This window comes from Pogona vitticeps, chromosome 4, assembly GCF_051106095.1.
Source record: "Pogona vitticeps strain Pit_001003342236 chromosome 4, PviZW2.1, whole genome shotgun sequence".
In the NCBI taxonomy this organism is placed as follows: Eukaryota; Metazoa; Chordata; class Lepidosauria; order Squamata; family Agamidae; genus Pogona; species Pogona vitticeps.
In genome coordinates this window covers 91,802,572-91,827,681 of record NC_135786.1, presented here as the reverse complement: position 1 = coordinate 91,827,681, position 25,110 = coordinate 91,802,572, and the positions used below count along the sequence as shown (strand labels likewise).

The window sequence follows — 25,110 nt, the reverse complement described above, 5'->3', positions numbered from 1 at the left end:
CCCCTGCTATTCAATACTTGCATACCAAAGGGGTCAAATTTAATTTAACTGCCATTATTTTAAAAACAAACAACCGTTTCCAATTCTCTGCAGCCATTTAAAGTGTACTAAAGTAATATATGTTTGCTAGAGGTTCCAGAACCTGTTGATTACAAGCTAGGATAACTCTGCAGATTTGAACCTGCTTTAATATGTTTTACAAGCTGCATATATCAAAGTCTGTTTCATGTTTAACAAAAATCCAGTAAACATTTTTATGTATACTTGATTCAATTGAAAACGGTATCAACATATAAAACTGGTGCATCTGTACAGAACAAGTGGGCTATAGGCCATGACTGTCTGCTGTTCGAAACTGCAAGCCAATGGATCTAAAAGGCTTCCCCCCTTTTTTTTGAAGAAACACAGCTTTAAATTTTATTGCTGAAATAAAGGTCACATGAGGTGCGTATTTTCCTACAAGGTGTTTTAAACTACAATTCCCACACTATCTTTGCATTTGCCAGCTGGGTGGAGCTGATTAATAACTGCCAGCCAAATCACATGGAGGATGATGTTTCTTCACTCTTGGTGTGGAAGCACTGTAAGCTCCAATGTCTTGGTACTTTATATGCATTTTGGGCTACAAATTCTCTAAGTGTAAATGTCCTTTGAACAAATCTCTAGCTTGTAGATCTGTTTGTTGTACAACACAAAGACATTTCCACAACTCTGAAATCTGCTCAGACCTTGCCTAAATCTCTAACAGTGTGAAATTTAAACCAGAATAACTACTTAAAGTTGATACAGTTGTTAAATGTATTTCTGATTTTTATTTCATGATTTCTATTGTGCCAACACATTTAGGAGAAAGGTAGCAAGGTCCCACCATTCCATAAGACTGCAAGTCTTATAGACAAAGCCAGCCCGAGAGACCACACACAGAAGGTCACATCTCATTCTTAAATTCCATCTCCTAGAGGTAACTAGTCTGGTGACTGAATCTTCAACAGTGGTGACAGAACAGTAGATTTAAGAGGGGCTGGACATCACACATACAGTTCTATTCTCCAGGACATTCTACTAAGAAACACCATTTTTTGGACAAAATGTGCATATATGCATGGATTCCAGACAGGTTGGTGCCCCCAAGGGATTCCAACGCCAACACATTCCCGTTCTTCTCAATCAAGGAAAGGAATGGAAGTAGAACAAAGTGAAGAATGCATTCATCTAAAGCTGTCAATCATCAATCTTTTTTAAATGTACCTGTCACACACTGCATTAGCTTTATCAATTGACTGTAAGGTAATTTTCAAAATCAATGCTCACAATTTATTTCTTCCTAGAAAAGGACCATTATGTATACATTCAGTAATACCTTTGCAGTCTTGGATTTAAACAATTTAGAAATTTATTGAAAAGTTTCAAAACAAAAAAAGGTACAAAATCAATCTGGAGAGAACAAAACATACATGCTGCTCTTTATAAATAAATTCAGAAACAGGTGCATCAAAACTTTTCCTGTACATTCAAACAGACATTTCTAGTATTTAAAGTAATGTTGGCACACATCTTTTTGACATAATTGCTGTGAATTTCTTATCCTTGAATAAGTTACTATATGGAGAATGATAGAAGAAAATGGGTAGCACTACTTATTTTGCATTCACATTTAATTAATTGGGCCTCCAGACATATATAATTAAGTGGTGAATGAATACAGAGTAGGACAGTAAGCCATGACTTTTTCATACAGGTCACCTAATTCTTCCTAAGACTCATAGAAGAGGGAAAAAATCATGCTGAAAAATAGCTTTTTAAAAACAATCATTAAAATTCTCTTAAGTTTATTTGCAATGAAATCTTAGTTAGAATGGCAGGACTGTTTCAGTATCAAGAACTGATGCTCTATTTATTACAGTATGGAAATACTGCACCAAATATTTACTTGCAGAGGTACAGGAAAGAAGGAAAGAAGTCTTATGTCAAACATCTGATCAATGATGAGTTTCAAGTTCAAGAATTGTCCATTCCCCTTGTGGGGAAGAACAATCTTCAGAGGAAAAACTTGCCACTGTGATGCTTGCTGAAGAATCATCCAGTGGAGATATTAGTTCAGTCCACCTGCTGAAAGTGTCAATCTGTGCTTTACCCTGAGGTTGTGAACTGTCTCGTGCTAGAAATAGTGTCTGATTGATGAGATACTGTGCCAAGTTAAGGTCTTCAGGAACAGAATTTTTGATGTCCATGTTTGACTCTTGGTCTGATAACAATTGCCTGAGAAGTGTCCAGTCCTGTTCTGCAAATTCCTGATCTTCAAAATCCACATCCAGAATGTCCACTTCTGTTTCCATCCTCTGCTCAAAAGCTTCCCCAACATCCATCTCGTATATTGGAGAAAGGGTTTTTGGAGGCCGATGCTCATACATGCAGGTTTGTGTCAATCTGTCACAATCATCTATGTCTCCTGAAATAATTCATAATACTATACATTGTAAAAATTGCACGCTTTTTCCCCTCTGCAGGGCTTTTGTACATCATACTTAATTCAGTGCAACAAGACCAATCCAACCAGATAAAAGGTAAGGAAAAAATGTATCTGTGTACAATGTTCATAAAAGCTGAGCCAGTCTTTTGTTTTGTTAGATATTTAAAAAATAAAGTACAGCTTATAAAGTTAAAGCAGCAATCACCACTGGCATCTGACAATCAACCTCCATAATTAGAAAAAAATTCTGATACAGAAAATGACAAGTCATGTAAACCAACACTGAATGCACATGGATATCTAAAATCATTAAACATATGACTTTAAAGCAGCAGATTAGGAGTTGGGGGAAGGGAAAAAATTAAAAGGAGCACATGATCACTAGACTAGCGACTTAAGCCAAATCAGCTTCAAAGGGAAAGAAAAAAACAAATGGTTTATTCACAATATTTAAGATATTGCACATGCAAAGGGCAGCTGCAAGCAGAAATAAGCAAATTAAAAAAAGTTACAACTTGAAAGCTTATTGGCTTGTATGGTTCTTCTGAACACAAATTATTTTGTAACTCATGAATACACAGATGTTCTTAAAAGGATAGATCCAAGTACTCTTATGTAGTACTTGGGGTACTGAGTTGAATTTCGGTTTTAACAAAGACACACAAAACAACTAGACAACAAGCTACCTAACCATGTGAAGCAAGCATAAGTTTAAATATATTAATTGGCTTTAAAAGTGTGATCTCTTTATCTAAAAAAAAAAATCCCCATTGGCAAAATTCAGAACAGCTGCCATTCTAAAGGGGTATCAGGATGCAGACCAGTTCCCACTAATGGCAACAGTAGCAGTCCCATTGAATCTGACAGTAGAAAGATTAGTCCCCGGCTCCCGTGCAAAACAGAAACAAACTGCAACAATCCGGAATATAGCTCTTAAGGTAAATACTGCAGATCACTTTTAGTTCCAAATAGCAATGTACTTATTGCACATCCCACATTGATAAATAGGTATGTATATATATATATATGTATATATATCTATATATAGATATAGATAAAGATAAATAGAACAAGAACAAGTTATATAGGATGCCAAACAAAATGATATCGAAACTTTCCTTAAAAGATAATGTCAATGGCCTACTGGGACAAGGAAAAAAAAAGGCTCAGAGGCAAGAATTGCATCCTGGCTTCAGCAGTGCCCAAGGCAAATACTCCCAAATGCTCACTAGACAGGAAGTTATATCATATTCTTTACCACGGAGAGCTGGTAACTTAATTTTTGTTTCAAACATGAGCATTTAATTATATATCCATTTGGATCAACACTCCAAAATTAAAAAAACTCAATCCCCCTATAAAGCTAATATTTGTTTAACTAATTTGAGGGACTTAACATTTTTATTTCTGTACGTTACCTGCAGATAAAGCAGTGCTAGGATATTCAGTAGATGCTGGCTCACTTTCTTTCAGGTGAAGTTCCTGAGTCAATAAGTGACTCCTACACAGATCTACAGGTTTTGTAGAGCCGTTCTTTTGTAGCTCATTATTATCTCTTTGATGAAGATCCAAATGACATGGTCTTCCTTGAGACTTTGGGTCACTGTCTGGAACTTTATTGCACTGAAATTCATTATTTTCTTCACTTCTGGCATTCTCCTTATCTTCTGTGGAAGACTCGTTGTGTGCTACTGTCACAGTTTTCTCTGTAGCCTTTTGTTCTGTAACTAAAGTACCCAAATTATCATTTCCTTTTTGTTCACTTCCACAAGAATCTGCAGAACAGTCCTCAGTTTTGTCCAGCCTTGTGTTTTTGTCGTTATCATTATCTTTACACTCCAGAAATCCATCCTCAATCTCTAAGGAGTATCTTGAATAAAATGTTTTGCCAGGATGCTCATGGGAAGTACCATCAAACACATCAGAAGGAGTTGCAGCATCCAGAGGACATTGGAGGGGTGTGTGGGCCTCTCCACCATCATCTGATCCTAATTCTTCACATTCGTCGACTGAAAGTAGCACAGACCTCTTGAAGTTTTTAGTAGTAGAGAATTCTTGATTTTCTGCCTCATTTTCTGCTGCATCTTCAAAAGCTAGATTCACTATTCCATGGAACTGCTGAACAGGAACTTGTGATGGAGGCAAATTTTCTACAACGTTTTCATTTTCAGACTTTTCATCTTCAGTTTCATCTGCTGAAGAGGAGACCTGATCAGCTTCCTGAGGAAATTGTACAGTGGCGAAACTGGCATTATTCCCTCGGGATCCACACCTTCTCTCACCACCCTGATGCAACCATGTTTCAGGCCTTTTTCTAGGAATCTCATCATCGCTTGTTGAAATCATCCGGAAGAGGTCAGAATTCTCCTTTTTCATTTTTACTTCTATTCGTAGACTGGTATCATAAATTTTAAGCTCCTCAGGTGTACTTGTATCACTGCTGCTTCTGCCAAGGAAATCATGGCATAACATAGTGCTACATTTTGAAATCCCTCTTTCATTTGACCCCTCATCATCCTGAGAGCCTCCAGCATCATAATCTTCTGACCTTGGCTTTATATCATCAGATGATGTTGTTGCACTGCCAGTGTCTGATTCAGGGCTTTCTTTTGGATCAAGTGCACTGGAGCTCAAATTCCAATGTTCTGTATATGGGGCCTCTGAGTTTTCATGGCTCTCAGGTGTTTCTGTGGTATCAGTGTCTTTAGAGGAGCATTTTTCAGTCACTTGTCCTATGAAAGATCTTGAAGCAGCATCCGATTCCACTGTAGCAGACTGAGACTCGGTCAAGACTGACTTATCAGAGAACTCATCAATACTTTCAGACACTACCATGCAGGGCTTCGACGACTTCTGTTCCTCTTGTTCTGAGTTACAGCTATCATTCATTGCTTCAGAAAACCTATGCGGTGGCTCGTCACTGTAGTTAATGTCCTTTTCAGATGTGAACGTGTCTACTGATGTTGCTTGTACCAAAGAGTCCTTATTCGGGCAAGCAATAGAATCAGAAAGTGTCTTGGATTTTAACATTTCTTCATTTGAAGCCAAAATAATTAGATTCTGGTCAACATTTTCATATGCAGTGCCCTTTAGCGCCTTAACACGATGAAATTCAGTTGCATTACATTCTTCAGTCTTTGCGTATGAAGGAGATTTATCATTCTTTTCATTCTTAACCTGGTTTGCAGTCTTCTCAGTTTGAATGGACGTCCCTAGATCTGTAGTATAAGGGTATTCTAAATCTCTTTTGGGTAGTTTCTCGCCAAGGGGAGCAGTCTTTTCTGAATTAGGTATGTGTCTTTTATCTATTTCAAGCAAAGATGCACCATTATTATTTTTCTTCCCTGGAGCAGCTTTGTTACTTCCATGGAGCTCAGTTCCTGATGCAGAATTTTCATGCTTAGGGTTTGAATGTTTTTGTCCTTCTCCATGTGTGGTCTTTGGAACTGGTGATTCACTTCTGGAATGCTTCTGGCTTGAAGATGCAAACTTTAAAACAGGTTGCCCTGTAACCGTTTTCTGTTTGTGCTCTTTACTATTCCCTGCTTCACTCTTCTTTGAATGGGTTTGGTTTTTGGCTGTTACTATTATTTTTGCAGTAGCTTTAACTGAAGCACTTTGAGAAGATTTGGACTTTTTCTTTGATGAAGCTTGCTTCTCCAATTGTGTCAAGTGTTGTGTCATATTTTTTTCTTCATTTTGTTTTGGAGAATGCCCAGGCATCAGTTGACTTGGCAAATCTCCTGGCAGACCTAAGATGACAAAATCATTAGGTTATGGTACAATCCAGATGTTGTTATTGTTATTTGCTACTGAATTACCTTAACCTGCAGCTTCTCTAATTGGGTTTTTTAGATGTGTGAAGTGTTCAACAAGTAGTTTAGCACTGCCATACCCCCAGTGTTGATGGCTAAGTGGCAATTTGAACAATGATCTCTTGAGTCTAACACACTATTACTACACCACATGGGGTCTTAATAGCAAAGTATATTTTAAGGAGACGCATACATCACAAATTTCAGAACGAAATGCCATTGTTAGTCTCCAATACAGTAAATCCACTGAATCAATGAAACTTGGTAAGTCAACAGTTAAGTAAGTTCCAATGATTCGATGGGTTTACTCTACTTGGTATTAAGCATGGCATTTAGACCACAGTATTTCATACGTTTATAAAAATGGTGGCAATTTAGATATTCACAAAAAAAAGAGCAAGAGAGAAAGAAAAACAAGTTGCTGCTGGACATGACAAGGTGTGTGCTAATTACCTCATATCCTGCTAGTGGGCTTCCCATAGGCAAGTCTATGAGGCATTGCAGGATCTGATTAGCAGAAACCATTATCTGCATAGAGTTAGAATTACGTATGGAGGTCAACCAATACACAATCATCCTGAACTTACCTTGGCCTTTTGAAGCATTAGCTACATTCTTCAACTTCTGCTGATGTGAAGAACTGCCAGCTTCATTTCCTTTTTTCTTCAAAACTCCTTGCGGTAAATGTTCATTATTTCCCTTTCCAGTGCATTTCTTTACAGAACTAAAACAGAAACAAGGAACTCAAATTATTTGAAAACTTAAAAGATCTACAAGACATGCCCTATGTGTGTTCCATTTGAAAAGCATGGCAACAAAATGCTTCTTGCAGGAAAAGCACCTCAAACAGTCCACAGCATGGTGGGAGGGACAAGCACTCCCTTTCCCCACTGATTGTCATGTAGCTCCACACTGATACATTACTGAGAGAAAGGATAGCATCCTTATATATTTTTAACAGATGTAAAATGGATGTGATCTGCAAGAAGGGCTAAATCATAAAGCAGCATTAAAAGCAGCAGAGGTGGGGAATGCACAGCACTCCTGATGTTGCTGGACTACAACTCCCATAATTCCTTTCCACTGGTTACACTAGCTTAGCATGGTCAGAGCTATAGTCCAACAAGCTGACCTATGTGTCCACAACTGTGGGCTGATGCATTAGCTAATCACTGTATTTATACTGCATAACTATATTTACAACTATATTTATCGTTGCCACAGATCTCTTCCACTTCATCTTGGGTATATGTAGAGAACAAGTGAAATGTGGGTTCTTTTCTGCGTTTGTCAGGGTAAGGAGGTTTGAAGAATCAGCAGGAAAGACATGCTGTTTCTTATCTCTGCAAGTAAGAGAAGATCCTTTCTCTTCAATCCTTTAAGAACTCAGGAAGGGAAGATGGGGTTTGTGGCAAACATGGTAATGGGGACAGAAAGAGCTGCCCCTGGTCATTAGTCTTATGGAGCCCTGACAGCGTCAAAACTCTGTTACAGACTGTTTTCATTGTAATCATGAACTGGGATGGATAATTTGGAACTAAGATACAACCACACTGGGTTGGTGAACTGCATTTTAAATATAGAAATGAAATCCCTCTATAAAGCTTCCCACTTCGAATCACCACTCTGTCTCTCAGATAAGGGACCAGTTGAAATCACATGGAGCACACATGGTTGATGGGATTACAGGCTCCTGACATCTGTGCAGACTTAGGCAGCCTGCACAGTCCAAGGTGTTACCATAAGGAGGGACTGGTAAACCATTGCTAGTTACATGTAGAAAACCACTGGAGGGTGACAATAAGTTGGAGTCAACACGATGGCACACAATTATTACTCAAAAAACTACTTGGTTGATTTTCAACAGACCTGTTCACTGGACTATTAGCCTCAAGATCATTAACATGTTTTTTATGGGCTCCATTAGTCATCTTCGAAGTAGACTTTGTTTTCAAAGCTGTACAATGAAAGAAAAATAGTATTAGACAGTTAAACACCAATGAGATATTTCAGATAATTAGATGTCCTCCTTCTTCTTCCCCTGCATTTCTTTCTGTCCACAAATATCCAAAAGCTGTTCAATACTCGAATTCATCAAAGTTGAAGTAATGACTAGCTGGTTTTAAAAAATATTCCCAAACCATTCATCTAAATGAAATGATATACAAGCAGAAAGGAAGGGAGATGTATTTTATTTTGGCTGCCCTTAATCAATATCTTTGAAACAGCTATTAAAATATTTGTAAGATTTGTCCAAGGGCTTAAGAGTTTGTCTGTCCATCACCAACCTTTCCTTTGCATATAAATATAATTACAGACAGAAAACGAAAGAATCAGGCCAATTACAACCCATCACTTCACACTGCCTTTTAAAAAAAACATTTCTCATAGTTCACAGTGTATGATCTCCGTAACAAGTCTGAAGGGTATCTCCAATTACTACCTGAGTGTTGTTTGCCTTCATCTATTTTTTCCTCCTTGAATTCATCTAGTTGCTCAATGGACATCCGTAAATCTGTGCTTGAGTTTTTTGATTTGCTCAGTGTTTCAGTGCCCAAAAGAGAGGGAGACTCCTTGCCAGTGGTCTTCTTCAGTGGTTTTGCTTTAATCTGTATGCTTGAGCTCCCAGGAAGTACTTTTGGTCGGGCACCAGCAGTTTTACCTTCTTGGTTTTTCAAACCTTTGGCACTTCCTACATTTTTGTGGATGCCAGCAGACAATGATCGGTCAGAATCCTGTCTAGTCAGCAAGCCTTCTGTCTTAGCAGTTCCATTATTTTCTGTTTTGGATTTTATTACAGCTCTAGCCTTGGGTGAAGGTGTTTTCTCTACCATTTTGGATTCTTTTGTCATCTTACAAACTGCTTTTTTACTGTCTTTCCCCTTTAAATCGTCATGTTTCAAAGCCTTATTAGTGCTGTTCCTGTTGGTAGCCGATGTGTGTCCAGATGCTCCTAATCCATCGGATTTCATTTTATCCCGATTAGTGGAGGAACCACCCCAACTGCTTTTCTGTCTGTCTGCTTTCCAAGCAGTAGGGTTTATACCAAAAGCATCAGTAATGCATCTGTTTAACTGGAGAAGAAAAGATCATTTATCAAAAACATTGTAAAGGTCACTGTTATTCATGCTGCAAACTCAATTCAGCATAAACTTTGATCTCCAAGTACCATATTGAAATTAAAAGTAGTTGCCTTCTGTATTCTGAAGTTTAAAAGCAACAGACTGCTGTTTTGAGTATTTCAGACTGCAATCTTAAACATCTCTACTAGGGAAAAAGCTCTATTGGAAATAATTGGACTGACTTCTGAATAAATATACATCTGATTGCACTGTAAATGCATAAAAGCTGTCACCCTCCAGCATGCTCAAGAAGCAGAACAGAACATAGCATTATGTGGAAGATAAGTTTTCAGATAGAACAGATTTGATTTTCAGTAGCAGAGGTCTTAAGGGGCAAAACAGTGGTTTGGCCTGCCTTGCCTAATTATATCATCCACCTTTCCCTGTATTAGTGAATGGTTACTGTTCACCCCTACAAAGAAAAGTAGGGATCTGCACTTAGAAATGTTGCAATGAAGAATACATCAGCCTCCCTCTGCCGACACTGGATGATCCAGACCCTGTAGGCAACAATCCTGCGGGGGTTGTTCTGCCTCTTCATGTGTAAAGCACTCTCTCAGTGCACCATTCTAGTAGTCCTTGCAACATACAAATCAATGCTCCACACATACACATCCTTAACTGATGGGCATTGTGCTAGGAATTAAAGCTAAACATTCTGCTTTTTTTCTTTCTTGATAAGTCTTTCAAAAGTCTAGTATGGAGATTATACTCAGCTTCAGGTCACCCTCACTTCTAAGAATTTATTATTCTAGCCTAAAAACAATTTGGTGTTTTATTGTACATCAGGTCATATATGTATGTGCTCAGGTGCCTATGTGTGTACTCCCACCCATGAAACTATCATTTTCAGCTATGCTCTCTATCAAGTACATGCACCTCTTGTGTCTGAGGAAGTAGATTTTGCTCCAAATAAACGTCATACTGAAATCATTCTGTTAGTCTTTGAAGTGCCACAAATATTTTGCCTCCCAACTCTTTTCCCCTCTTCATTAATTTTGGCAATGTGTGAAATAGACTAAAATGGCAGTTTCTTTGGATTTTGAGCTATATTCTCTTGCATGAATGTCCTTCAAAAGATGGAGGGCAAAAGGATGTGTAAATAACAGCATGACTGAACAGGACAGCTCCATTCCATCTATGTAGCACACCATTTGCTTTGCTTTGCGCATCATTTGCTTTACAACTTGGAAAATGCGCTTTTATGAAACACCATGTCAGAGACATATGCAAGGAGATAGAGAATGCAAATTACTGCAGTTCTAAATATGTTAGGGCTGAGCATTAACTCTTGCTAAACTAACACCTTCCCACAAAGGACGAATTTACTCTTTGAAGCAAGGAATTCTAAGATACAGTGCCAAGAAGTTCAGAGATGGACATTAGCTCAGCCAAAATTAAAAGAACATCTGTCAAAATGTTAGCCTCTAGCCTCAAGTCACAACTCAATCAAACAATATTTTGACTACTGTATCATGAGACAAAAGGCTGCTTGCAGAAATGTAAATGACTTGGAAATAAGATTGTGGGTTTTGTCATTATTTTACCTGAGAACTAGTGAAAACGGGCTTTTTGGTTGGTCTTCTATCATCGCCTTTGTCAAAAGCAGCTGTATAAGAAAAGCATACCTTCCTTTAGGAAATATGAGAGAGAAGGGCTGGAGAGAAGAACAGCCTCAGGTAGAGAACCTTTCTGTAGAAGAGATAGGGTAGCACTTGGGAAGAAGCTGGACTTAAGAACATATGTTACCAAGGTATGGACAGTGTTGAGCCTGAACAACATAAAAATAAAACAATCTAGATCCTAAGAAAGATCCCCTCCGTAGTTTCACTGTATGGGGTGGGATTATTTGAACTTCCATTCATTCGAATATAAGAAAATTAGTTTAACAACTATATAGCAAACCTGGTTACACATAGCCATTTGGTATTTACTGGATACAGACAACATTCATTTCTTTCATCTCAGTGATTTTAATCAAGGACTGTAAATTTGCTCCTGCACATATCACTGAAAGTGAAGTACCTCTTGCAAGAGAAACCAATTGCAGCTTGGTTTCATGAAGGTCAAACCATGCAAGTGTCTTGAGCCAAGACTGCTCATCATATACAAAAGTTTCCTGACACTGCAAGCATAAATGAAGCTCCCAGATGTGGCACAATAACGAGACTTCTGCAGTGTTACAGCTTATGTAACCTACACTCCATGGATATAACCAGAGGAATGTGTTTTGTACATAACATCCTTGGCTAGTGTACATCTGACCCAGAGAAAAGTAAAAAAGCATTTAACACCATCTATTCTATGATTAATTGTATTTGTGACTTGCATATTTTACGAGTAGATACCATGCAAGAGTCAATTATACTTTCTCCCCTGAAAAAGAACACTTGTTTGACTGGATTCCTCTGTCTTGTAATGGAAGCCATGAAAATGACATTATGGATGTTTAAGAGATTATTTGCTTTTCCCATATAATTTTTTTAAAAAAAGCTCTGTTGTGAGCTGATAGAATATTCTATGTTAGGGTTGGGGGCATGTTTTCAATCATCCAAGCTTAACTTTGCTCATTTTTCAGTTTATTGTTGTTGGGGGGGGGGGCGGGTGTTTCCTTTTGAAAATCTAGAATCTCATCCAATCCCTAAATGAGAACTTCATAAAACAAAATGTTCAGATGAATATACACATCGTTTTCAGAAGATGACGTCCACGCTAATCGGTACAGCAACAATATGCAATCCCACACCATTGAAATATTTCTACTTCTTTGGGCACTGTAATTATAATGCAAAAATTAATCCTATGGATGTTTTCAGAACAGAAACCCACACCTACTAGCTGAAGAAAATACCTGACTTCATGAACACAGGGCAAGTTACTATATTACATCTATGGACACAAGTACTTTTACACTATGGAGCACTATTTAAAATTAAGACTCCTAAACCAATTCCATTTAGGACATGACTGAGAGGATATTTAGGAAGGCAAGAAAGAAAGAAAGACAGAGTTAAAAGCAGCTACAATTAAACAACACCTCACAATATAGTTTATTCAAAATGCTTTTGAGGAATTTTTTTTTAAAAAACCACCTTGTTTGTATTACAAAGGCAGTTATTTAGCACTAGCCACATGCTTGCGGAATGTAATAATCCTGAATATGTAGCATCTATGTCACTGACTGGAGGAACTGCATGACTACAGCACTAATATTCAAGCATTGCCCTGAAGCCATTTTTAGGTACCTCATCTGCAAGACTTCATTCCATACATTCAAAAACAAAGGGGAAGGGGAGAAAAGGGAAGCCAGAGCAAGATTCCTTTTGTTTAGCCAGAAATTCTGCTTATATTTTAGAAACAACTATGATGATTCTTCTGCAGCACATACAGCACCACAGAAACATATCCACCATGAAACTCTCAGAATCTCTTTATTTAATATTAAGTAAAATTTGTTATCAGGCACGGTGAATGCTTCCCATAATATAGAACACAAACTAAAATCCTCCAGCTACGTACATTGAATCCGTCTCTACATAATCCTTTCTATAGTGCCCATATGCTTTGGGGGCATGGGCACTTCCAATATATTTTTAATCATCGTAAGGGGGGGAAGACAATGTACAGTATCTATTTATACAGTTTGCACACATTTTGCAGTTAATCACATGTAAGAAGCATCGTTCACAAGAGGGAGTTGTGCAGTAGCTGAGCTCCCATGCTTGAAGCTTCCAAGCAGGTTATTTTTGGAATTTATAAATCTTACACAACATTTGAGAGCAGAAGGTTCATAACGACATCCTTCCCGCTATCATTTAACTACCCATTCCTGTTAACACATTTAATAAGGGCACAGCTAGCGTTATACTGCCGATGGCTTGCCTACCTGCTTGTATTTGCTGTTGATGGTCTGGCTTCAGCAGCTTCCAGCTCCCTGTGTGACGAACAGCATAAAATGACTGAACCAGGAAGATCCACAGCTTATCACGCAGAGCCTGGATCTTGCACGTAAACCCCTGTGTTCAAATAAGAAAATCAGCAGCTGGAAAGAGCCACATCGTCATAGCAACCAGTCATTATTCCTTACTGAATCTACTTACTCTTTAAGCTAGATCAGTGAAGTCATCACTTACATTTTATGATTGCTGAGTGGATGAGGTTTGCAAAGACCAATTGTCCTGCACCATAATTTTACACAGCTTGAAACCAAACCACTCCCACAGAAGCCATAGCTCATAAAACATCAAGCATTCCCCTCCCTGTCATATCTTTTTAAAAAAAAAAAAAAAAAACCAAATCATCCTCTATAGCTTTTTACTATTGGCTATGTCACTACAAGGTCAAATCCTCTAGGGGCCAATAATGCATCTAATTAAATTTTCATCACTCTTGCTGGGTAAGTCAACAACAGGTGAGGGTTACAGTAATGGAGAAACAATAATTTGTATAATTTTTATCTGTAAAACGATTGTTACATCAAAATTTAAAACATGCCACCTGCCTAATGACTACTGTCCATGACACTGTTCATATGATTTTCAGAAAATAATCATCACTAATTAAGAGTGCAGAAATATAAAACATGCAGTACTTTCATCAATGGTGAATTTTAAAAAAATCCCTTAAAGAAACCTGCTAATGTTACTTTACCTTTACTTGCACAAATGAACATTACACAAATGTTAAAAGCTTTTACTCAGCCCAAAGTATACAATGGCAAATAAATTCATAGCCAGTAACTAGTTTCATTATTTTCTGTTATTAATAACCCACAGTGGCAAGGAAGGCTGTTGTTCCACAGGCATACTTTAATACAGGAAGTTATCTGATATAAATGCAGACCAATGGCCCATTGAATCTCCTCTAATGGAATTGGGCTGGCTATGGATATCAAATCCCATCCTCTGGGTTAGTTTAGCTTGTGCTTCTCTCCTATTCTGTCCCCCCCTTTCTGTTCCCATGCAAGAGGAGGGCAGTGGAAGTCTTCTATACCAAGCTCCCAATGGCCTAGGCCAGTGGTTTCCAATCTTGGCCCCCTAGATGTTCTTTGACTAAAACTCTCAGAAGTCTTCATTCACCACTATCTGTGCTGGCCAGGATTTCTAGAAGTTACAGTCCAAAATGATCTGATGGTATTAGCAGTGCTAAACATTAGAAGACAGGCCAATGTGATCCTTCAAGCTCTCAGACACTGATTGGGATCTAGTGGATATGGTGGATCAGTAAAATCGTTAGCAGTACAGGTAAGTGAAGTCTGAAGTGGAATTTCCTGCACTGTCAGAAGTGGTTTTTTTCATGTAAAGAAAGAACTGGAAACCACCCCAGTATACAGTATTTACTATAGACTGAAGAATGTGATGGGGGGAAGTATTAAAATATTAACTAAAACATTATTAAACAAGTATTAAAATATTAACTAAAGCTCCTAAAAAGGCCTAACCTGGACCCAAGACTGGTGGTTAACTACTGACCACTGGCAAAACTCCCTTATTTGGGCAAAGTGTTGGAGCGGCTTGTGGCCAGGCAAATTCAGGTGCTGCTGGATGAAACGGATTTTCTGGATCCATTTCAATCAGGTTTCAAACCGGGTTTTGGTATGGAGACTGCCTTGATCACCCTGTAGGATGACCTTTGCCAGGAGAGAGACAGGGGGAGTGTGATCCTGTTGATACTCCTGGACCTCTCAGTGGCTTTCAACACCATCAACCATGGTGTCCTTCTGGATAGGCAGACTGGGTTGTGAGTTGGGGGCACCACTTTAAAGTGGTTCCACTCCTTCCTGGCTGGCCGTGTCCAGAGGGTGGTGCTGGGGGACAGTTGCTCTGCCCCATGGCGTGTATGTCATGTAGTTCCTCAGGGCTCAATACTGCCCCCCATGTTGTTTAACATCTACATGGAACCGCTGGGAGAGGTCATCAGGAGGTTTGGGCTGAGGAGTCAGCAATATGCTGACGACACTCAGTTCTACCTCTCGTTTTCCACCAATCCAAGTGAGGCGGTTTCTGTGTTGATCTTGTGTCTGGGCCTGAATGGATGAGGATTAATACACTGAAACTCAATCTAGACAAGATGGAAGTGCTGTTAGTGGGTGCTTCGCCGGACAGGCTGGAGAGCCATTTCCCTGCCCTGAATGGGGTTACACTCCCCCTAAGGGACAGGGTCCGCAAACTGGGAGTGCTCCTGGACCCCAGTCTAACTTTGGAAGTCTAGGTGGACTCAGTGGCCAGGGTCGCCTTCCTTCAGCTGCGGAAATTATACCAACTATGGCCCTACCTGGATGAGCAGAGTCTTATGACATTTATTTATTTATTTATTAGATTTATAACCCGCCCATCTAGACCAATGGTCTACTCTGGGCAGTATTTCAAAATTTAAAAAGCAATCAAACCAATAAACATGCAAGAATCCAAGATGTAAAAATGTAAATATTAAGATACAGCAGGAGGGAAAGCCTGCCTAAATAGCCATGTCTTAAGTTTACTTCTAAAGTTACACATGCGCTGGTAACATCTCGTATAGATTACTACAATGTGCTCTACGTGGGGCTGCCTTTGAAGACAGTCCGGCGACTGTAACTGGTCCAAAATCGAGCTGCGCGGCTGGTGAATGGTGGGGCTGCTAGGGGACACATCAAGCCAATTCTGTTTCAGTTACATTGGTTACCAGTTGCTGCCCGGGCCCAATTCAAAGTGCTTGTTTTGACATATAAAGCCCTAAACAGCTTGGGCCCTGGATACCTGAAGGACCACCTCCTTCCATATGAACTTACCCAGCAGTTAAGATTTAGCCAGGGGGCCCTTTTGAAAGAGTTGTCCCTCAAGGAGTTAAGAGGGATGGCTTGTAGACAAAGGGCCTTTTTGGCAGCTGCCCCCAGATTATGGAACACCATCCCAATTGAAATTCATCTGGCGCCAACACTGATGACATTTCGGCGCCAGGTCAAAACCTTCCTGTTCCAGAAGGAATTTAATTGAAATAATATCAACGGTGAGTCCTGATGGCAATTTTTAGAGTATATATTGTAACTGTATTTTAATTGTTTCATCTTTTTTACTGTATTTTAATTGTTGTAAGCCGCCCAGAGACCTTTGGGTAGTGTGGGCGGCATGTAAGTTAAATAAATAAAATAAAATAAATTAGTTTGTAAAAACTTTTTTATTATCTCACAATTATCATGAATATTGGCAATGAGCATACTATTTGTCTTATTATTAGTAAGAAGACACTTGCTACTTAGGCATCTTACCAGTCTCTTTTTGAGAGATTCTGATATGTAATTTTCACTTCCTAAGACAGAATGTTAGCTATCACTCTTGAAGAAGATTTCTTTTGAGTTTTAAATTTTGGTATTATTATCTGCTTCTAATATATGTTCTATATGAATCATATAGCTGTTTCCATTACCTCAATACCTGTTCAACTCAAAAGCTGAAGGTCAGGGTCTAAATGAGAATTTCTGGAAAATGCATCAGAGAGGTAGAGGGTGGAAATCACCAGACTTTCAGGAATTTAAACCCATTTTGCAGATGACAAGAGGAGGAAGACAGACCTACTTAAAATCAGAGTACTGTATAAGTGCTTCCACTTCTAATGCAACTTCTAAGAATATACTTAGGACAGCACGTTAATAGTCTGAGTCAAAACAAACCAACAAACAAACCCATTATGCAGAACTATCAAACTATTTACTAACAGGGAACTCACTCTCAAAGTGCTAATCCTTATGTACTCAAAGTATTGCTACCCTATCCACATCCAAGGGACAGATAGCAAGCTCAGGAGCACTTTTTTAAGTTTAATTAAAATTTATTTTTATGACACATACATACATACAAAACAAACCAAAACAAAACAAGTAAGACAATCAAAAACATATAAGACAAACAAAACATATATACAGGGAGGTATTTCCCATTCAAACTTATCCATTATAGAATTCTGACTACAACAGATCTGATGCCCTACTCCCATACTAAATCATACTACAGTGGTGCCTCGCTTAACAAGTGCACTGTTTAACGATTAATCGCTTTGCGATTTTTCCCCATAGGCAACCATTTTCCCCCATCTGACCGGCGGGAGCCTCTGAAGGACCGCTCCCGCCGCTCAGCTGGGGAAAAATGTCGGCAGTGGGCGGCGGCCTCGGAAGGACCCCGAAGCCACCGCCCGACTGCCGACATTTTTGCCTTCCCAGCTCTCAAAGGGCCCCCCTCCGACATTGGAGAGAACCCCTTTGAGAGCTCAGGAGGCTCTCAGCGGCGGCGGGGGCAGGGTAGGGTGGATCCGGAAGGCTTCAAGGCAAAGCACTGGAAGCCGTCCGGATCACACACACACCCTGCCGCCGCCGCCGCTTGAAGTCGCCCCGCGCTGCCTATCTCAAGTCATGCTAGCATGACTGGGATAGGCGGCGCGGGTTGGCTCCCGGCGGCTGGGGCAGGGTAGGGGGGTCCGGAGCCTTTCTACCCGCCTCCCAGCTGGGTAGAAAGGCTCTTGTGAAGGACAGCAGGGACCTCCACCTCCCTCCTTAGCAAGAGCCGGCCGGCGTTTCAGCTGGGCAGCGGGCTCTTGCAGAGGAGGGAGGTGGCTCCCTCCTTGCAAGAGCCCGCCTCCCAGCTGGGTAGAAAGGCTCTTGTGAAGGAGAGCAGGGACCTCCACCTCCCTCCTTCGCAAGAGCCGGCTGGCGTTTCAGCTGGGCAGCGGGCTCTTGCAGAGGAGGGAGGTGGCTCCCTCCTTGCAAGAGCCCGCCTCCCAGCTGATCGGCGGTTCCAAAATGGTCGCCAGTTTCACGCCCCGCTTACCGAGGGCGCGAAAATGGTGGTGGTATGGAGGAACTTCGCTGAACGGTGAGTACGGAAGCCATTGGAACGCATTAAACTAAGTTTAATGCGTTCCAATGGCTTTTTGCTTTCCGTTTAACGAAGTTTTCACATAGCGAAGGTTAATCTGGAACGGATTAACCTCGCTATGCGAGGCACCACTGTATATCCGTATATATCTACACATATTATATTTCATATCCCTATTTCAAATATTTAATTCAATATCTAACATCCTAAATTTATAAGAATGTTTACAAATTCTTTCACCTGCATTCCCCTCTACCCAAATTGTCATCATAAGCATTTCTAATTTGATTGTTAAGATTACTTATCCACCAATAAAATCCAAACATGGACAACACAATCATCAAAATCACAATTTCTAAAGACATGAAGATATATATCTAATCTTATCTACATAGTCACTATTATAGTTCACACATATTTAATATTTCTATATAATTGCCTTAAAAACAATAGCATCTAATATTATATTCATCATAAACATTTCTTTCATAATTAATTGTGCTTGTCTACCATTACTATCCAAGCATGGGCAGAATTGCTTATAGATATGTTACCCATATTAATTTATATATAAACATGTATCTCTCAAACCAATGATTTGTATTGTTATGCTCAGCAAGTCACTTTCTCCCTTTTTATTTGTGCTTATCAGCTCCGGTACCATAAATCCAAAATTAGCCTCTTGCCTCCTTTTTACCAGTTTTAATGTCTTGTTTTCAAAGCAATGTATATCTGTATGATCTGTGGTCATAATTTCGTGCCCCCAGCTCTGCCCATTCCTTCCCCTTTACGTTCTTTCTCATCAAAGTACAGTGGTGCCCCGCTTGACGCTTACCCTGATAGACGACGAAATAGCATGATGATGAGTATTTCAAAACCATGTTTGTATGGGGTTTTTTCACTTCATGATGATTGGTTCCCTGCTTCGGGAACCGATTTTTCACTTAACAACAATTTAAAAACAGCTGATCGGCGCCTCTCCAAATGGCTCCCCGCTGTTTTGCTGACCTCATTTCACAAAACAGGGAGCGGAAAATGGCTGCCCCGTGAAGGATCTTCACTGCACAATCAGGTATTTTGCCCATTGGAACGCATTGACCGGTTTTCAATGCATTTCAATGGGTTTTTTTCCCGCTTGACGAAGATTTCGCTTAACAGTGATTTTGCTGGAATGCATTATCGTCGTCAAGTGGGGCACCACTGTAATCTTAATGTACTTTCCCCACTCAGACCCCCACCCATCCCTTTCCTCCTTTTTCATTTCATCCTGCTTTCTAAGAAGAACAGTCTCTCTCTCTGGTGTTTCCGTGATGTGTTCTTCAATAGTTCCAGTCAATTTGTCTTCCGCCTCCCTCTTAACATACGATCCAAGAATTGTTGCCTTAATATCTGCCTGAACTTCTGAGATCTGGGCCTTGATTTGATTAATAATGTTCAATTGAAATTCCTGAATACAGACCTTGAAATAATCTTCCATTGTGAGTAAATCTCAGTCTCTATCTCCTCCTTTCCCAGTCCATAGCTATAAAAGTCAAACCAAGCTAATTACTCAGATTCCTCTCATGATATATTGGCCAGCCCAAACTTGAGTCCTGCAAAGACCACGCTAATCGTAAATCCAGCCGTAATAAAGATGTTGTTTGATCTATAATTTACCTTTGCAGATCAATGCAGAGTCACTTAGGGTTAATTTGTTCAGAGTTATTTAAAGTTCTCAAGCCTCTAATTTATAAAAAGCTGGTTTTCCCTCTCATTGGGGTAGAGAGAAAGAAAAGTCAGTTAGTTTCATTTTCCATTCCAGTTAGCTGTGACGCAGTAAAAAATTTCCAGGGTTCTGCTTTGAGATCTTTCTCCTTAATAACAGCCTCCAAGAAAAAAGTCTGATCTATTACTTGCTGTAGCTTAGTAGCAGTTCATTAATCTCTGTTCATGCAGTCAGATCGTAAATCTTCATACCTCCCCTTTCTCCGGGCAGCTACTCACTGTCATCATGGCAACCTTCACGAGACAGTTGCATGTGGGAAAGGAAACTCATTCCGAAAGACAGACTGCTATCTGAAATTCGGTGTTTTCAAGCCCTCACTTGCTGCAAGTCCACTCACCTGTGAGAAACTTGCCCTCCCCGAGGGGTCAGCTGACTTGGAGTAAAAACCCAGGGGTTCCCAGAGCCCTGGAATCTCCCTGTTCTCGCTGCCCATTGCTCCGCCCCTCAGGAGCACCACAAGTTTTTATAGAGTTACGTTTTTGGAAAAGAAGTGTCTGTTGGAGATATCCTCAAAACAGCCTTGTAAGTATTCAGAGAGTCAAGCGCTCAAACAATGCTGTATGTTGAAAAAATAATAATAATGAACTGGGAAAGGGGTGGAATACATCACTTCCACTTTGAACAAGAAAACGCTTACATTTTGTTGCAATTGTCCAGTTGATTACTTAGTTGCAAGAGTAGAAATATATGCCCCACTGTGCCTTTCTCCGAACTGAGTTCCTCCGTGAAGCTCAGTAAACAACAACGACAATGAAACCTTTTCAACTGGGGATTATTTTCTCCCTTGCATTTTACAAGACCTACCATTTCCTTCACATTTGTGGAACTCAGTAAGGTGTCCATAGCTATAAGAAGACTGCAGCCATTTTCAGTGCTGATGCCTTTCTGAACTGCTTCAAAAACTTGATCAAGGAGGTCAGGTTTGCTGCTCATGGCCTGGGCCTAGAAGATACCATAATAGAAGTGGTCAGTTAAAATCCAAATTTAAAAATGCATTTTTAGTAACGAAGCTTACCCTTTCCCCCCAACACAGGCACTATTCCTGTTACTTTCTTCCATCAAGTTCAGCAAACTTTCTCAAGCAGCAATAAGCTAGGTATCCAAAACAAACACAGCAGTAAGACACAGTGATATTTATGATCAAGTGATTTTAGTCATGAGGGTGTTATCTATGTTACTTCTTTGTGCAAGTACTTGCCATATTTAAAACAGTTTTACCACACACCCTCAGGCCTCATTAGATACCTTTCCTCTCCTTCTCCTTCCAACACTGTTTGGATCATAGAAAACCCTCAACGTAACCAGAACCTCACAGACTGCATTCCAATAAACATTTTCCCAAGAGCAAGCTCCAATGAATGAGCAAATATGCCTAGGATTTTGCTGCGATCTTGTTCCACTAGGTATCTTAGACCAGTGGTTCTTAACCTTTTTGAAAGAAATGCCCCCTTGAGCCATTGAGGAAGTTATCATTGCCCCCCTCCCCGCGGTGATGATATCTTTCTTATTTATTTATTTATTTTTTTATGTATGTATGTATGTATGTATGTATGTATGTATGTATGTATGTATGTATGTATGTATGTATGTATGTATGTATGTATTTATTTATTTATTTATTTATTTATTTATTTATTTATTTATTTATTACACTTAAATCCAATGACCCCTGAAAACAAAATTCAATTCCAAGAAAATGAAAGGCCCCAAAAAGTAACATTTAATGATTTAGTTGCAAACGAATTTTAAGACGCAAAAAGAAATATAAAAAGGGCATAAAAACAAACCACAATACAGGAACTAAAAATTTCAAGACGAAAATTCCGAAACTAAATTAAGATTGGAGGTAAATATATATTCATGCACACTCTAAAAAGGCTGCAGCCATCTTCACAGGTTTGGCTTGCTCCAGCGCCCCCCTACCGCCCCCTTCTGCTCCAGCGCCCCCACGCCGCCCCTTTTCGTTCTACCACCCCCCTGAAAAATGAAATCGCCTCCTGGGGGGGCATTATCGCCCAGGTTAAGAACCACTGTCTTAGACTCTTGCACTGTAGGGATGCTCTGAAAAGCCCTATTTTCAGGGAAGTGGGCTAAAAAAGGAAGTCAGAGTAGAACTAGGAACTGTGAAGGATGGGAAAGATAATCCATAGCAGGCAGTAGCAGCTGGGTCCCATAGATAGCATGTGACTCATGTGAAGATGAGAAATCTATTTCCTGCTTTCTTCAGCAGCCCAGGTGTCAATGAGCAGGCCAACCTAAGTGACAGGTACTACTGCATATCTTCATCTTTTCACCCTACATTCAGACTGTTGACCTTGATTCTCAGTGACCTATCTATGCACTGTTCTGGAGAGAAATAGTATTATGTAACACTGAAACAGAGATTTATTTCAAAGCAGCGAGATGTTCATTCTTCATAATCCTAAGAACATCCATCTAATTGTTCATGCCTTATGGGCACAATTGATTTGCAGTAATTAAAGCATAACTGAAAACACTGCTTCTGTATTAGAACAGAGAAAGACAAAAACAAAAAATAATCCAATTGTTATTCTACGCAAGATGAAGTGCAGTCATATCTGTTTGTTTAGAACATTTATACTCAGAGTGACTTAATGAAAATTAAACCATTCAACACTTCTGACTACTGGCAATAGAAACTCAACAGTTTATACAACCAAAAAAGGTCACAAGCTTGACAAAATTACTGTCTAAATTATGGATGTCTTTGGACAGAAGAAAACCATACAATTGTAAATTACAAACAAAATCTTAAAGCTTTTCCTAAGAGCATCCAAAGAGCCAGAATTTCTTCATCTGCAAAAGCATTTATTTATTTAAATTATACCCAAGCTTTCCACCAAAAAAGTGGTGCCCAAAGCAGTAAATAATAAATGATTGTCTAAAAAGAAAAACTTTAACTATAAAAACAAATAAACTGAAAACACAACAGTAAATGAAATAATATAATCTAAGGAATTTATAAAACCACTGGGCTGCTGGATGACCAACAGGGGAGAGTAAACACTGAATGGGCCTGGCTTCTTAGGAAGATTAGCCCTGTTTCACCTTCCATTCTTCTTTGAGAGCCAAGATCCTAGAAATAGATAAATATACCCTATAGCATTTTATTGGTATAATTGGTGTTGGTATAATTCAAATACAGTATATTTTACCTGTAACAGGATAAAAAAACTTTCACTTTGTATTATTTCTGGAAAATTTGTCACCATGAACTCTACACACTCTTCTTGCAGCCTGGATGCCAAGGCAAGAGCAGTTTCAGTCCATTTTACTTGTGGAAGACTGTTGATCAGCTGGTTTGTTTCCATCAGAAGATGGGCTGCATTCTGTGGGCTCTAAAAACAAAAGAATACATGCATGTTCTAATCAACACCAGGTATATTGTTCCTGTACCATTCTTCAACACCGTAATCCCTGAACTGAAATAAAGCAAACTTTAACTGCAGAGAACTTGTGCCCCAGATCACAAACTTTTGATGGTCACCCCCACCCCACCCCCGTATTGAGCCCCACAGTCTAAAAGATATGTGGCAATATAAACACTCAAAGGGCAGACATAATGCTTACTCATGAACCACCTAATTATCTCTAAGGTGCTAATAATCAATTTGAGAAGATGTTTACTTTAAATGCTTCCTTTCCTGCCACTGCTGTTATTTTTCAGAGTAATGGGGGCCTCTCTGTGTATCCCGAAGACAGTAAGAATGGCCCCTGGATCTTCACAACAAAAGGACCTTCCCACATGATCTGAAGCTTACTGTTTGACAGGATTCAGCACTAGCACCCAATACTCCACATTATAATCATGGTGCTTTGCTTTTGCATTTCCCTCCACCCCTGGGATTGAACATCATGCCCCACTTACACACAGAACTGAAACATCAGCTACAGCAGGGGTTTTAAACTCAATTTACCTGGGGGCCGCTAGAGACAGAGTCTGGGTGAGGCTGGGCCGCAACAGATTTTCCGCCAAGCGGAGTAAGAGGCAGAGGAAGCCGCCCAGGAGTTTCCTTAGCCAACAGACAGGTGTGCTGGCTGGCAGGGTGCAAGAGGTGCTGTCTTGGGAGAGAGCCGGCGAGCGAGGCAAGGCTTTTTTTAAACTCTTGACAGCAGAGGATGTGTGGCCACTTTGGGGCGGCAGGCAAGGCGAGGGCCACAAACTATCATCTGGGGGGCCGCAAATGGCCCCCGGGCCGCATGTTTGACACCCCTGAGCTACAGACATGCCCCATGTCTACAAGAATGTATCACTGCCAACCATATGGGAGTAAGTCTGTTTGGATTATTCCAGCTTGGAAAAGTAGAAGCCCTACAGAGGCAGAGAAGAAAAGCCGCTTTGGGAGCAAAAAAGAGCTGGACCAACTTGAATCAGCCTTTGTGTCATGCAGTCCGTAAAAAATACTTCAAATTCGCTGTTTTATAAACAGAGCAAATCCTGTAGTTTCTGACCGTGTAGTTACATTCGCAGAGGAGTGCTAACTCTTCTGCCAGAGAGGGACTGTGGAGCAACAAGGACCCTCCAGGGGCAATGGCTGCTCTGTCTCTTTGTCAGCAAAGCCCAGTAAGTGCTACTACTGTTTTAATTTTCTTCTGGTAAAAGGTAAAGGTAAAGGTTCCCCTTGACATTTTTAGTCCAGTTGTGTCCGACTCTAGGGGGCGGTGCTCATCCCGTTTTCAAGCTGTAGAGCCAGCGCTTGTCCGAAGACAGTTTCCGTTGTCACGTGGCCAGCGTGACTAGGGAACGCCGTTTTACCTTCCCACCGTGGTGGTACTTATTTATCTACTTGCATTTTGCATGCTTTCGAACTACTAGGTTGGCGAGGAGCTGGGACAAAGCGATGGGAGCTCACTCCGTCGCATGGATTTGATCTTACAACTGCTGGTCTTCTGACCCTGCAGCACAGGCTTTTGCAGTTTAGCCCGCATCGACCACCACGTCCCTAATTTTCTTCTGAGCTGCTATCAAATGCCTACGTTCCCTCTTCTTCGTCTTAGCTGAGACGTGGCCTTCAAGCTCTGGTGGTCGATGGTTCTGGCAACGTGCAATGGGTGGCAGTGGTGGCTCCAC

At 40.1% G+C, this 25,110-nt stretch overlaps 1 protein-coding gene across 1 annotated transcript in view; it reads right to left on the bottom strand.

Moving 5' to 3' along the window:
- Positions 1–1,370: 1,370 nt before the first annotated feature.
- Positions 1,371–25,110, bottom strand: part of BTBD8 (BTB domain containing 8) — a 73,944-nt gene continuing 50,204 nt past the window's right edge. The window contains exons 10-18 of the mRNA XM_020807153.3: positions 23,195–23,377; positions 20,823–20,960; positions 13,294–13,423; positions 10,955–11,016; positions 8,729–9,359; positions 8,155–8,242; positions 6,873–7,009; positions 3,889–6,222; positions 1,371–2,449 (exon numbers count right to left, since the gene is read on the bottom strand). Of these exons, the coding sequence (XP_020662812.3) occupies positions 1,980–2,449; positions 3,889–6,222; positions 6,873–7,009; positions 8,155–8,242; positions 8,729–9,359; positions 10,955–11,016; positions 13,294–13,423; positions 20,823–20,960; positions 23,195–23,377 (4,173 nt within the window). The 3' untranslated portion in view covers positions 1,371–1,979. The remainder of the gene's footprint in view (positions 2,450–3,888; positions 6,223–6,872; positions 7,010–8,154; positions 8,243–8,728; positions 9,360–10,954; positions 11,017–13,293; positions 13,424–20,822; positions 20,961–23,194; positions 23,378–25,110) is intronic.